This window comes from Argopecten irradians, chromosome 8, assembly GCF_041381155.1.
Source record: "Argopecten irradians isolate NY chromosome 8, Ai_NY, whole genome shotgun sequence".
Lineage (NCBI taxonomy): Eukaryota > Metazoa > Mollusca > Bivalvia > Pectinida > Pectinidae > Argopecten > Argopecten irradians.
In genome coordinates, this window is record NC_091141.1 from 41,948,669 (window position 1) to 41,962,041 (window position 13,373).

The 13,373-nt window shown below is 34.2% G+C and overlaps 1 protein-coding gene across 3 annotated transcripts in view; it reads left to right on the forward strand.

Moving 5' to 3' along the window:
- The first annotated feature begins 694 nt into the window (after positions 1–694).
- Positions 695–13,373, forward strand: part of LOC138330401 (uncharacterized) — a 43,702-nt gene continuing 31,023 nt past the window's right edge. For 2 of the 3 annotated variants that reach the window (XR_011209562.1, XR_011209563.1), the window contains exon 1: positions 695–2,360. Coding sequence is in view for 1 of the 3 variants with exons in the window: in XM_069277997.1 (XP_069134098.1) it covers positions 955–2,360 (1,406 nt within the window). In the remaining 2 variants the exon portion in view is untranslated. The remainder of the gene's footprint in view (positions 2,361–13,373) is intronic. The other variant, XM_069277997.1, reaches the window with a different exon arrangement.

The window sequence follows — 13,373 nt, forward strand, 5'->3', positions numbered from 1 at the left end:
ATTGTAGCTCAAAAGACTTTTTGACAGAAAACGGTGTCGTCTTTAGAGCTACAATTGGTGCCTATTACTGCTAATGGAGCAAAGTAATGATTATGCAAACCATTATAAAACGTTTGTTTGCATTTTTATTGTACTTGTTTGATATCGCTTACCTTCTAGGCAATAAAACTGAACCCCATGAAATATGAAATTCTCATCGAGGCATTATGTTTTTTACATAAAAACATATGTAAATGCATGTATACGCATAAAATAATTGGAAACCTACAAAAAAGTAAAGAAAACGATGTCCGAGTGATTTTCGGAGGCAGTGCTCCACTACGACACATATGGACCAATTCGTACCCGGCCGAAAGGTATAGTAGGCCGGGTACGTATATTCGTTCTAGTGTTTCTTAATTTGTACAGTATCTATTTGAACTTTTTATTTCGAATTAGCTTTCCTGACACCTACATTACGCAAGTGCATGCATTTTTATTTTGACCGAGTTCAATATGTTTATCTGACTCTGTGCAACGTGCATGTTTGATATTAGATAAGTGGGCTGATTCAAGTTTTCATCAAGTTGAATGTGTTTACCAGTGGAGGAGAGAGCTTGAATTAAATGTTTTGAATGTATTCACGGACCGATGGCTACACAAGTCGACACACCCAGTAGTGTGTACCAATGGAGCGAGTCAGTTTATTATGTGTGTGCATATACATATACCCCATTTACACCTTCAGTCTCGGGAAGTCTTCACTGCTAAACGACATACTTGGATTGGTCCACATATGTAGTGACAGTGTCTGGTGTGTAAGTAAGGACATATAAGTGCACCAAACAATTTGTTTACATTGACATCTTACCACGCGTTAGGAGATCGAGAGTGTGGGTAATAGGATTAGATTCGATCCCAACACGAACATAACATGTGTTGACATCTAATGGACATACGGTGTTTAACTCCTCAATGAAAGACGTTGATAAAGGATTTCACCATTGGGACAATCATAAGACCATGGAATATCATCAAATTCCAGTGAAACAACCTCTACTACCATTACCGCCGCCTCACATGCGAACACCATCACATCATCATCAAAAGACTTTACCTACTACTCCGTCAGCATTCGTAGCCTACCCACAAGGATATTATAAGTCTGGGATAGCACCTCCTCCTCTTGAAGCGTATTTACCTTCTGACCAAATATTTGCCATCAACACTAACGACTGTTCTAAACAACATGAAGAATGTTATCCGACATTGGTCCAGAATTCTGGCCCAGTTAAAATGAAAGTTGACAGTTCCACACAAGTGGATGACAGTTTTCCTCAGGATTACTATCCACATTATAACGAAGACACTGGATACAAAAGCGGAAAGGATAATTATAAATCACAAGGTGATAATAAGCCATATTCCAGCAAACAGGGGAAGCATGGTACTTCAAATCGCTCCCAGGGAACGCAAAAGAACCCGCAAAACGACAGCTATTCATCTGGTTACCGAAATGACGAAAATTCTAAACATCACATGAATGGTTCGTCATCGAATGTATATGTCCAATACAATGATACATCCAGAACTAAAAAGTGCTGGAACATTGCTTCATCGCCGCTGGAACAGGATCAGTACTCCGATCATCGAAAGGAAGATTATCCAAGACGTCACAGGAATGATAACTCGTCACATCGTTACGATGATAAATCTAAACATCGGCGGGATGAAAAGTCACCACGTCAACAAAATGATTATTCAGATAGTCAAAGCAATGACAACTATAGACACAGGAGTACCTCTCCGCATCGCGCTTTCAAATACTCTGATAAACGAAATGACGTCAAAAATTATCAAAGTGGCAGTCGTTCCCCTCATCGAAAGGACAACTACGCCGCAGAACAACGTAGCATCGATAAATCATCACATCGGAGAAACGATTCCTCATCGCGCCGTTCGGATACTTACAACGATTATCGACGCGACGACAAACCTAACCAGGAACGGCACAACCACTCAACACATCGCTCAAACGACCACTCCACACATCGCAACAGCAATGGCCGCAAACATCACAGCGACGACTACTCGTCACGTGGCCATAACTCCGACCATCGCAACAACAACAACGATTATTCCAAACAACGACGGAAAGATAAATCATCTACTCGGCGTGATAATTCCCCAGATCGTCGAAGCAATGAGAGCTCAAACCGGCGAAACGGATCTAACATCACATCTACAATCGATGACAAATACGATAATCGTAATGACGACTTCCTCGACATCTACGATTCTTCCACAGGCGATTTCTACACTTATCCACTCGACAAAGAGCTCACGTCAGAGGAAGACCAACTTTTCATCACAACTGACAGGTTTGTTACGTTTATTATTGTTTATAAGTATATACATACATGTACATACACACCAACCACCATACATTCAACGTGATCTGTTGGAAACCATAAGGTAAGTGCTTACATGTAATTGTACACGTATTTCATTTTTAATAATTACTTTTTATTTGTTTATATAGTCAAACTTCGTTAGATTGAAGCTGCAATATTCTAGGTCAAAATACTTTTAGACAGATACAATGTAAAGGTGTTAAGAAAGCCAGGTACGTATATTCGCTCTAGGAGAGGGTATACAAGGCGTCGAGTTATCCGAGTATTTGAATAGGTCATGTTACAATATTATAGGAGAATGTGTGGTCGGAACAAATATGGGAGACTACAAGTCAGAAGAGTTAATGAGTTTGATCCATACCGATGTCAGTAAAGTCATCTGTTATATAGGCAGGGTATTCTCATATAAAGATGATCATACGCTTTTAATTAAGTACATACAAGTATACTGTATGATACAACTAAGCGTCTAATCATTTAACTCATTTCAAAAATTTAGATATGATATGCATTCCCACTATTTCTCATTGGCTAATAAATTGCCATGTGACGTCCAATATATAGCATATTGACTCGATCGGTGTTTCTATTTTTAGAAACATCGAGTCAATATGCCTTCGGTGACGTCATTTTCCAAACGTTGAGTGCTTAATGATGACGTCCTGTAGCCATCGTTCTTACTGTAATTAATATATAAATTGGATATTTCTTTTGACATTTGTCAAAGGAACTACACATCTCATATAGAAATTAAATTCCTTTGACTTGCGTCTACAAAGGCGGTCTAACACCATATGGACCGAATCAAAGGTTCATAATTGATAAATATATTATTAGAAATTATCACACACATAATGTATACGCTTCCAGTCACAAATAGCTTCAGTGGTACCTATTTAAGACATCTAAGACATTACATATTTTGTGTGACGTGAGTTATTGAACCCGGTAATTAATCCGATAGAGGGTGTATTATCCCAGGATACTGACCTGGTGTCATTATCTGTCTTGTTCGAGTCATTACCAGTCTGGCGTATTACGTGATTCCACATGTCGAAGGCGAGATATAATTACCCTATAGAAATGAAGTCTACCAGCGATTTATCCGACAAACCGAAAAGTGAAAGCTTAGATTACCTTACACACACTTACAAGATGAAACTTTCAGTCGACGTATAATTCCCAAAACATGTTATTAGTGTCTAGTAAAATATCAAATCATATAGCAATGGTCAAAATATGTATATACTTTAAAAAATTAAGCAAGAAACTTCCAATATCTGACCATGCTATTATATCTGATAAAACCTCCAATATAAAGGTTTACTCGTTATTGTAGATAAATAATCTTGTATGATGAACTAGAAACAAAAAACACTTATTGTAGATAAATAATCATGTATGATGGACTAGACACAAAAAACACTTTATTGTAGATAAATAATCATGTATGATGGACTAGAAACAAAAAACACTTTATTGTAGATAAATAATCTTGTATGATGAACTAGAAACAAAAAACACTTATTGTAGATAAATAATCATGTATGATGGACTAGAAACAAAAAATTATTGTAGATAAAAATCTTATTTGTAGATAAATAATCTTGTATGAAAATAGAAACAAAAAACACTTTATTGTAGATAAATAATCATGTATGATGGAATAGAAACAAAAAACACATTATTGTAGATAAATAATATGTATAAATAAATAATCATGTATGATGAACTAGAAACAAAAAACACTTTATTGTAGATAAATAATCTTGTATGATGAAATAGAAACAAAAAACACTTTATTGTAGATAAATAATCATGTATGATGAAATAGAAACAAAAAACACTTTATTGTAGATAAATAATCTTGTATGATGAACTAGAAACAAAAAACACTTTATTGTAGATAAATAATCTTGTATGATGAAATAGAAACAAAAACACTTTATTGTAGATAAATAATCATGTATGATGGACTAAAAAAAAAAAACGCTTTATTGTAGATAAATAATCTTGTATGATGAAATAGAAACAAAAAACACTTTATTGTAGATAAATAATCATGTATGATGAAATAGAAACAAAAACACTTTATTGTAGATAAATAATTGTAGATGAAATAGAAACAAAAACACTTTATTGTAGATAAATAATCATGTATGATGAAATGAAAGCAAATTACGCTTTATTTTTGAGATATGTTCATGTATGAATGTATGATGAAATGACAGCAAACACGTATGAAACGCAAGGTACACCTTTCAGTTTAGTGGGAAATAATGATAGAAATGGTGTTTTTTTTTTTTTTTTTTTTTTTTTTTTTTAAACCCGTTGGATATTGATTGAAAGCCTATACGCCTTATATGAACAAATAAACTTTTATATACGTACTTGAGTGGACGACATGATTTACTGTATTATCAACGATTTTGTGATTTGAGCGCTTTTTGTAATCATGATTAGCTTGGATTGATTTGTTTGACATCTTATTAACAAGGGTATTTATAGACATGCAAAGTTTATGGATGAAGGAAAACCGGAGTTCCTTGAAAAATCCCCCGACAAGCGGTCAGTTCAAACAAGTGCCCGATACGGGATTCGAACTGTCGACCCTGAGATGGCGGACTTTGGGAATGTGTCGAGACATCGTAATCAGTGTGCCACCACAGCCATTAACATATGCAGACAGTAATTGTCTGATTTCAATATAATGAGCAATTTTTAAACAAACAGAACATTCGTATTGGGAACTTTCAAATTACAATGTACTAGATTACGATTACTGGATTCTGATTGGCTACAGACACATTAAACAATAGAACCATAAACAGACTTATTTTCACGTTGTGATTTAATTTCGTTTTTTTCCGCGAAATTAAATCGTAGATAAGTCGTTAGAAAATTCAGATATGCTATTCTAACATTCAGACAGGCTATTCTTACATTCAAACAGGCTATTCTAACATTCAGACAGGCTATTCTAACATTCGGACAGGCTATTCTAACATTCAAACAGGATATTCAAACATTCAGACAGGCTTTTCCCACTGATCATCGAACAAAGGGGCCTGTACTATAACATGAATATTACAGAACATAGAGGGCCTTTACCATAAGATATTACCATAGAGCATAAGGGAATGTTCTATAATACATTCAAACTTTCAGGTTGAATGTAGTCTAGTTTTTTAACACATGTGACATACATAAGTGATAACTCTCGGCATACTGTGAAGACGAAACCCCTTCAGTGATTACGAGCAGCAGAGTATTTTAACTTACCTATGTAATGTATGATCATTGAGTCTCAAGAAATTACAACCAGTACATATATGATTTGCAATTCATGTGGGTTTTAAATTTTTATTGTAAGTCAACAAAACTTACATATGGCATTATTCATTGCTCAAATGATAATATCAGTGATGTTTAGAACTTTTATTAATGGTAATGGGCATAGAAGCAAACATGGTAATGTGTGTTGAAATTACATTCACGCACTTTTTTTATCGTAGTCATCCTAACAAATAGAACTTCTTTCTTGGAGCGATTTTGTACTGATCGTTAAATCGGGTTTTCAACTCAGTGTATAGTGCGTATATATATATATATAAATCTTTGACAACTGAACCATAATGATGGCTTGTATAGTTTTCATTTCAAAGTTTGCATTATCAACCCTTCATTAAAACTCGAAGGTCCAACAAAATAAAACTTCTAAAGTATACAAATACATACGAACTAGTTTATAGGATTCAAGATTTTGGTCAACAAATTAATGTCAGTTCGTTAAAATTTGAACCCAGCGTTTTATGTAAATATTGTCTTGTATATCATGTAATTGTAAGTGTCAACAAGTGTTAAATTTCAATTTCCTTATTAATTAGATAAACATAACTAAATAGAAAACTAACTATTTTGTGAAATATTCAATATTTTTCGCAGTCATACAAAACACGTGTTGAACGCACGAGTCGGTTGACAGTTCCCTGCATGTGAATTCATAGAACGAACGCATAGCTGTTACATTTATAAACCTTATATGTGAAATACAATCTACAAAGTACCTAGCGCCTTTGTACTGAAAGATCTAATTTATGTTTAGAATTATCAACCAAATATTAAAATACTCAAATCAATACTTTGCTTTAATCAGATTATACAACAGCTGTGCAAACCATGCCTGAATTAAACAAGATCCATACAAAAAAATTGGATAGACATTGAACGCCATATTGTAGACTAAAGCACAATGGTTTGTGAATTTACTGTCAACAAATCCGCATATAATTATAGATATATATACTACAGATAGTTCTATGGTGATGTGAGATGTCATCGATTTACAGAAAATTACATCTGACACACTCATCCTCGAATATACTTCAGAAACACCTTACACCTAAGTAAATACTGTCTGATTTCCTCGCTCAATAGACCCTTTCTAATGCTGGGAGGTTCTGTAGACATCCACAGTAGCATCACGATGTTGAGCAGGTAGAGTATTGATATAAACTTTGACTGCACTTCAATAGTTGTGTTCCCTTGCACTAATTCAATAGCTATGTCCCATTGGTCTGTTCTATTAAGATATAGCAGTATTTTCTTTTGAGTAATGCTTTTAACATAATTATATACAATTGATGCATGATGCGTGTCTGCCAACGACATTTAAAACTACGTGAATTTAAATTATTTCTAATTTCTATCTTATCTGATTTCATCAAATATCCCCGAAATTCTTACGATGCCGAAGTTGTGCTTTGAAGACTGCGCTTCATTCGATTTCTCATACAGATAATACCATTAATCCTGAAACCTTATTACTTAGTTATATGTTAATTCGTCATTTCCCTATGTTTCTTCTATGTCCATCAATATTTTAAGACAGCGATAGATGATTTTTTACGTCTTTGTGTATAGTAGCAGTAGAACTTTTTAGTACATTACAATATGGCATGCAAACAAAAATATCATTTTCATATCGCAAGATATTAATGATACAATTCTTTATATTATATTTTATCGGAATACTAAATTTAAAAGAAAAGGTCGGTCGAAATGTAAATAAAGGGAGTTCTTGTTTTTTGTAGAGCATTGGTGTGTAAACTGCATTTATTACTAATATTTCAACATTACGCGCTAACGCGCGTCATCTAAAATATCTGTACAAAAATGCAGTTTACACAACAGTAAACAGCATAAAATAAGAACTATAAATAAAGTAAATTATCCTGTCCAAAGTAAAATTGCTGAGTGAATTAGCAACCAGAATTTTTGCTCATTCATTGTAAATAATTATGAAATATTCAGTATAATTTGCAGTAAGAATAGGACAAAAATGCGGGTCGCAAATTCACTCAGCAATTTTACTTTGACAGGATAATTTACTTCGAAAAAATAGCGTGTTTCATTTAATTCGTATGCTTTTGTATATTTTTGTTTTGTTTCCTCGATTCCCGCTGTTACATGTTTGACTGGCGTGCTTCTGTCATTAGATTGGTTGGTTTTGTCATACGCGTTATTGATTCAGTTGTGTTGTCCTTCTTATGTAAGTCTGTCTATACAGATGGTGTTCATCACAACTTACACAATCATATCACAAAGGATTACAGCAGGTTATTGTGGTATGACCAAACCAAACTCCATCGGCTGTCACTCCACTTAGGCCATGTCTTACAACACCATTTGTCGCGTATATCATGTAGTCATTTACAATTTTCAAAAAAAAGTAGTGGTACAAATTCAAATAAAATACGTGCCATTCGTATTGTCAATAGGTTCAGTGGGTCCAACATGACGTATGGAGCCATACACATTCAAACACAATGCACTAATTTGTTTTATTATTTTTTTAATTATTTGTTATGTTCATTCTATATTGAATTGCATCAGTATTTTCCTGAAACGATCTACCTTAATCTATATCAGCAAATTACACTTACGATTTATTTGGATATTTGGATGTTCCTGATATGTAATGTAAACAATAAATTCATACATTTACAACCTCACGAAAAAGGTCCTAGCGACATTTCCGTGTCGCAAACATACAAACTGTAGAGAATAAATTAGTTTGCTTGGCTATTAATAATCACGGCGACGGAGAATAGCTAGGCTTGGCGAAAAAACACCGAACTAATGAGACTTTGAATTCGGCTCGCGATAAAGGCGTAAAGGGTTGGTGGAAGACATTTCGGTTTGATCTTACATAAATGACTAACCTCACTGGCTTTTTTATGATATCAATGTGTACACACAGCTACTGTTGTTTACAATTCATGCCCTCATATCTACTTTTATTTGTCTTTTGTATTAAGTATGCTCATATTTCACTTCCTGCATGGCAACAGTTTGTTCTATCGATCTCATTAGGATTTGTTTTTAAGCACGTTATAAAAGAGTCTTTTGTGTAAAAATAAGCTACATATCAGTATCATTCTGTGTATTTGTAAATCATTTAGTAACGATACCTTTTGAACATGATATCCTACAGTTGCTGTAGCCATTGTTATAGATATTGGATATAACCCGACATGGCTATTCACCAAAGTGTTCACGTATATCGAACAAAGTATTTAATCTATTCATTTATTACGATTTCCTCGTTTATCACACGCGAGATTTAATCATTACGATCCCTGCGTATACCTCATGCGAGATCAAAACATCGCGATTCCTGCGTATACCTCACGCAAGATCAAAACATTACGATCCCTGCGTATACCTCACGCAAGATCAAAACATTACGATCCCTGCGTATACCTCACGCGAGATCAAAATATCACGATTCCTGCGTATATCTTTCGCGTTCCTGCGTATACCTTACGCGAGATCAAAATATCACGATTCCTGCGTATTTCTTTCGTATTTCTGCATATTCCTTACGCTAGATCAAAATATCACGATTCCTGCGCATACCACTTGCGAGATTTTTCAAAGAAAGATATTGGAAGTTGACTCGTTGGGGTTACAAAGAAATTATTTATGGTTTGACTGTTGAATGCTCCACTGGTAAATCATTGTAGTCAGTCTCGTTGTGCAACCTGATTACAAAGTAATCTTTGGCGTAGAGAAAATGACAATAACAGCGATGCACTTGTGAAACGTGTGTTATGAAAACTTACTAGATTTATGTTTAAACTAAAATGCTTTGAAGTCAAATATTTCATAGAGAAATCAGATAAATGCACTTTATTATGTTTCATAAAGCAGGTTAAGGCATGACAGAAAAAAAATTTAGCACTTAAGAAAATATCAATGTCTTTATAAACCTGTTTGGAATTCCTGTTTAAAATGTATACGATTTCGTTTAAGACCAAGGACCTTATTAATTAGGACTTATCTCACATATACCATAGTACACTCTTTCTCCTTACAACTCAGAACAGGTAAAGTCCATTTACAAATACAACTCTCTTTACTTTTGACAGTTCATAGGTAGGTTGACAGGTACTATATATTTTTTTTCATCCAACACGGATTTGAGAGGTTTACATCAGAGAAACCAACATGTCTTCGATTATATGTGCCTACTATGATCCAATCAAGGAACGTAAGGCACCTACCACGCCCTGCCAAATTCATTTAAATGTAAAGTTGTTGCTGTAATGCGTATGACTGGCGTGATAACCACTCGATCATAATGTCTATAATCCATGCTGGGATCTAAATGCTTAGAGACGTTCGTCCTGGTAGGGTGGAAGACACATGGTTTGTTCGCCTCAAAGCGTTTTCTTACGCCGGGTTTTCTTATCGCCATCCAACTAGTTTCCTCATTTCTTATAGAGAGGACACGGGTAGTTAAACTTCTCCTCAGCAGGTGTAGAGTTCAAAGTCTTTGTGAAGTGTTACAGGACAGATTCCAGCTATCTAATGGGTCCGATGGGTTGTTTATCACAATGCTACCTTAACATTTTAACATTGTTTCATGTGTTATTCTGTCATTTAGGATTCCAGTAGTTGTTTTTATTACTATAATACATATAAAAATGTTTGAGACGACGTACTGTAAGCACATTGTAACGGTTGAGTTACTATGAGGCAGATTGACTGAAGTATGGAAAAGAATAAGTAAACAACTGAGTTAATGTGAGTATCCTGTAAAAACTTTAGTGAGTAAACAACTGAGATAATGTGAGTATCCCGTAAAAATTTTAGTGAGTAAACAACTGAGTTAATTTGAGTATCCCGTTAAAACTTTAGTGTCTGTGAGTAAATAACTGAGTTAATATGAGTATCCTGTAAACTTTAGTGAGCAAACAACTGAGTTAATTTGAGTATCCCGTAAAAACCTTTAGAGAGTAATCAACGGAGTTAATTTGAGTATCCCGTTAAAACCTTAGTGTCTGTGAGTAAATAACCGAGTTGATGTTGGTATCCTAAAAAAACGTTAGTGTCTGTGAGTAAACAACTGAGTTAATGTAAGTATCCGGTAAAAACTTTAGTGAGTAAACAACTGAGTTAATTTGAGTATCCCGTAAAATTTTTAGTAAGTAAACAACTAAGCGAATTTGAGTACCCCGTAAAAACTTTAGTTAGTAAACAACAGACTTAATATGAGTACCCCGTAAAAACTTCAGTGAGTAAACAACTAAGTTATGTAAGTACCCCTTTACATCGCTGTTGGTATTTACGCCATTCCATTACGCTAGATTTACCCTGCCAATCTCCACTGACTTCACGGTCTATCCTTATACCCATGGATCTACTGTCCTATTCATTGTCTTTGTTACGGATTCTTACGTGGAAGTGCATAGTAAACCATTGATAAGCCAGCGAGGAGTTGATTTGATGGGCAGTATTTATTTTAGCACATTAAGTGTTTTATATCCCATTGTTAATGGTCAAATTGAAAAGTGGAACTGGAAACGCCTTACGTTATTTACCTTCAGGTAGTTAGTTTAAAGGGAAAACTTTGATACGTCGATTTCATGCATGAAATAAGAATCACATCCAATGTTTATCAGTGACAAGACGGACCATGTCACCCAACAAAATACCTGCTCCTAAAATACCCCGAATCAGAAATGTGAAAGCAGTTTTGTCGATTGTTCAATAAAAACTGAAATTCATGTTTCTCCCTAACAACTTCACCTCACATCTTTGTAATTATGAACCAATACTTATTACAAAGAGTATATCCCGGACAAAATCTTTATCAGAAATTATACAACTCTTCTTGTGTAATGATAAATTATATAACTTTAACACATTCACTTTAGAGCTACCTCCATGTTTTTGTATAGTAAACTTTTTTTATTAACTTTATCATTAAAAAATGTTAAAGAAAATAAAAATCCCTAAGACTCGATTGCTTACATAGGATACAGGTTGTAAAGATTGAGCATCAGTATGTATGTTGCATTTCATCAAAGTCCAAGGCGTCCTATCAATATTGTAGGTGTCGCCAGCACCTGTAGACCCCCGAGCTTCTGCCTGTATATGTAACATGATCACAAGAAGAGATCATTTGATACCCTTTCACCTAAATGCTAGGTATGCTATCGGACCATCAGTGTTACAAGTCACTGGCCACACCACCCGACCAGGGGTATACATGTGCAAAAGGTCCGTGTAGGATCTTTTGATGGCAGGTTTATTATTAGAATGTTATGGTCGTTTTGTGTGGAGTTGTTATTTCTTCACATTGACCTGTATACAAGTTAGTCGGCTAGAGTTGTACTGTGGTCATACACAGGCTCTAGATACAAGATGCAAGAAACTTTATATATAAAGGGGTTTAAGTAAGGAAGGATAACGTATTATATATCACATAAGCATGCACAATTTGATAAGTTATATATATATATATATATATATACCTAGCTCGATTTGGATTAATTAAACATCGGTGAAAAAGGTAGAATTACAAAAAAGGTAATCCAGAAGACAAATGATTGGGATTCCCTTACCTAGCAAGCTCTCTGGATAAAGTTTACACACGCAATAAGACAAAAAATTACAAAATTGTACACACATACACCACATCACAGAAATATAGCAAATTCAAATTATTTTATTTGCATATATTTATTTTTTCTTTGTTTTCATAGCAAATCTGGTTTCTGATTGGTCAATACCAAATAAAAAGAATGTGTTTGCAAAAGTTTTCATTTGATAGAAGGTTTTTCCATTAATATCTTTTTATAAATTTCTTTCGAATATCTTGGTAAATTGGACAAATAAGAATAAAATGGAATTCATCCTCAATATCACGATGAGGATCACAAAACTTACAACACTCTCATTTCTATCTATATTTGAATAATGTCCAGATTCAATACAAAGTTATCTGCAGATAACCCTATTTTTGTCAATACAATGCGAAATGTGTTTGGGAAATACTTTGTCAAATAAGTTTGTAAGACAAATCGGTTCATCATGAGTCGATATAAATGACAAAAGAGTTTTCTACTATAGATGACAATTCTTGAAATGCCATATCATTAATTATCTGTTTGATTATTGGTAAAATATTTGAAGGAACAACTATATGCTGGTTTACCCAAACTTCACCAAACCCATGACTATACATTATACCTTTAACAAATTCTACTTAATTGAATTCATTTTACGATTTCAAAATTCAAAATACAGTTATTAGAATCATAATTTTCAACTAGTATTTTATCATACGATACTTTCTAGAGTAGAAAAGTGGAAAACGCCCAAGTTCAAAAGAAACAATTTAATTACACGTGGATTTCTTAATATATAGTGTACTTTTACAAATTTCAAGCTGAATATTTTCAATATCTGGAGCTTTACAGCCACCCCAGACTTCCGATGCATAACTTAATACACTGTTAACATATGTATAAAATAAAAATAAAAAGAGTAAGGAAATTCATCACAGTTTAGAACTAAATTGATAACCGGCTGATAAGTCATATCGGCCCGGCAGTTTAAAATATGACGTCATCACTTGATATCAGCCCCGACGCTGATATGACGGCGCAGACAGTGCTAGTATCATAC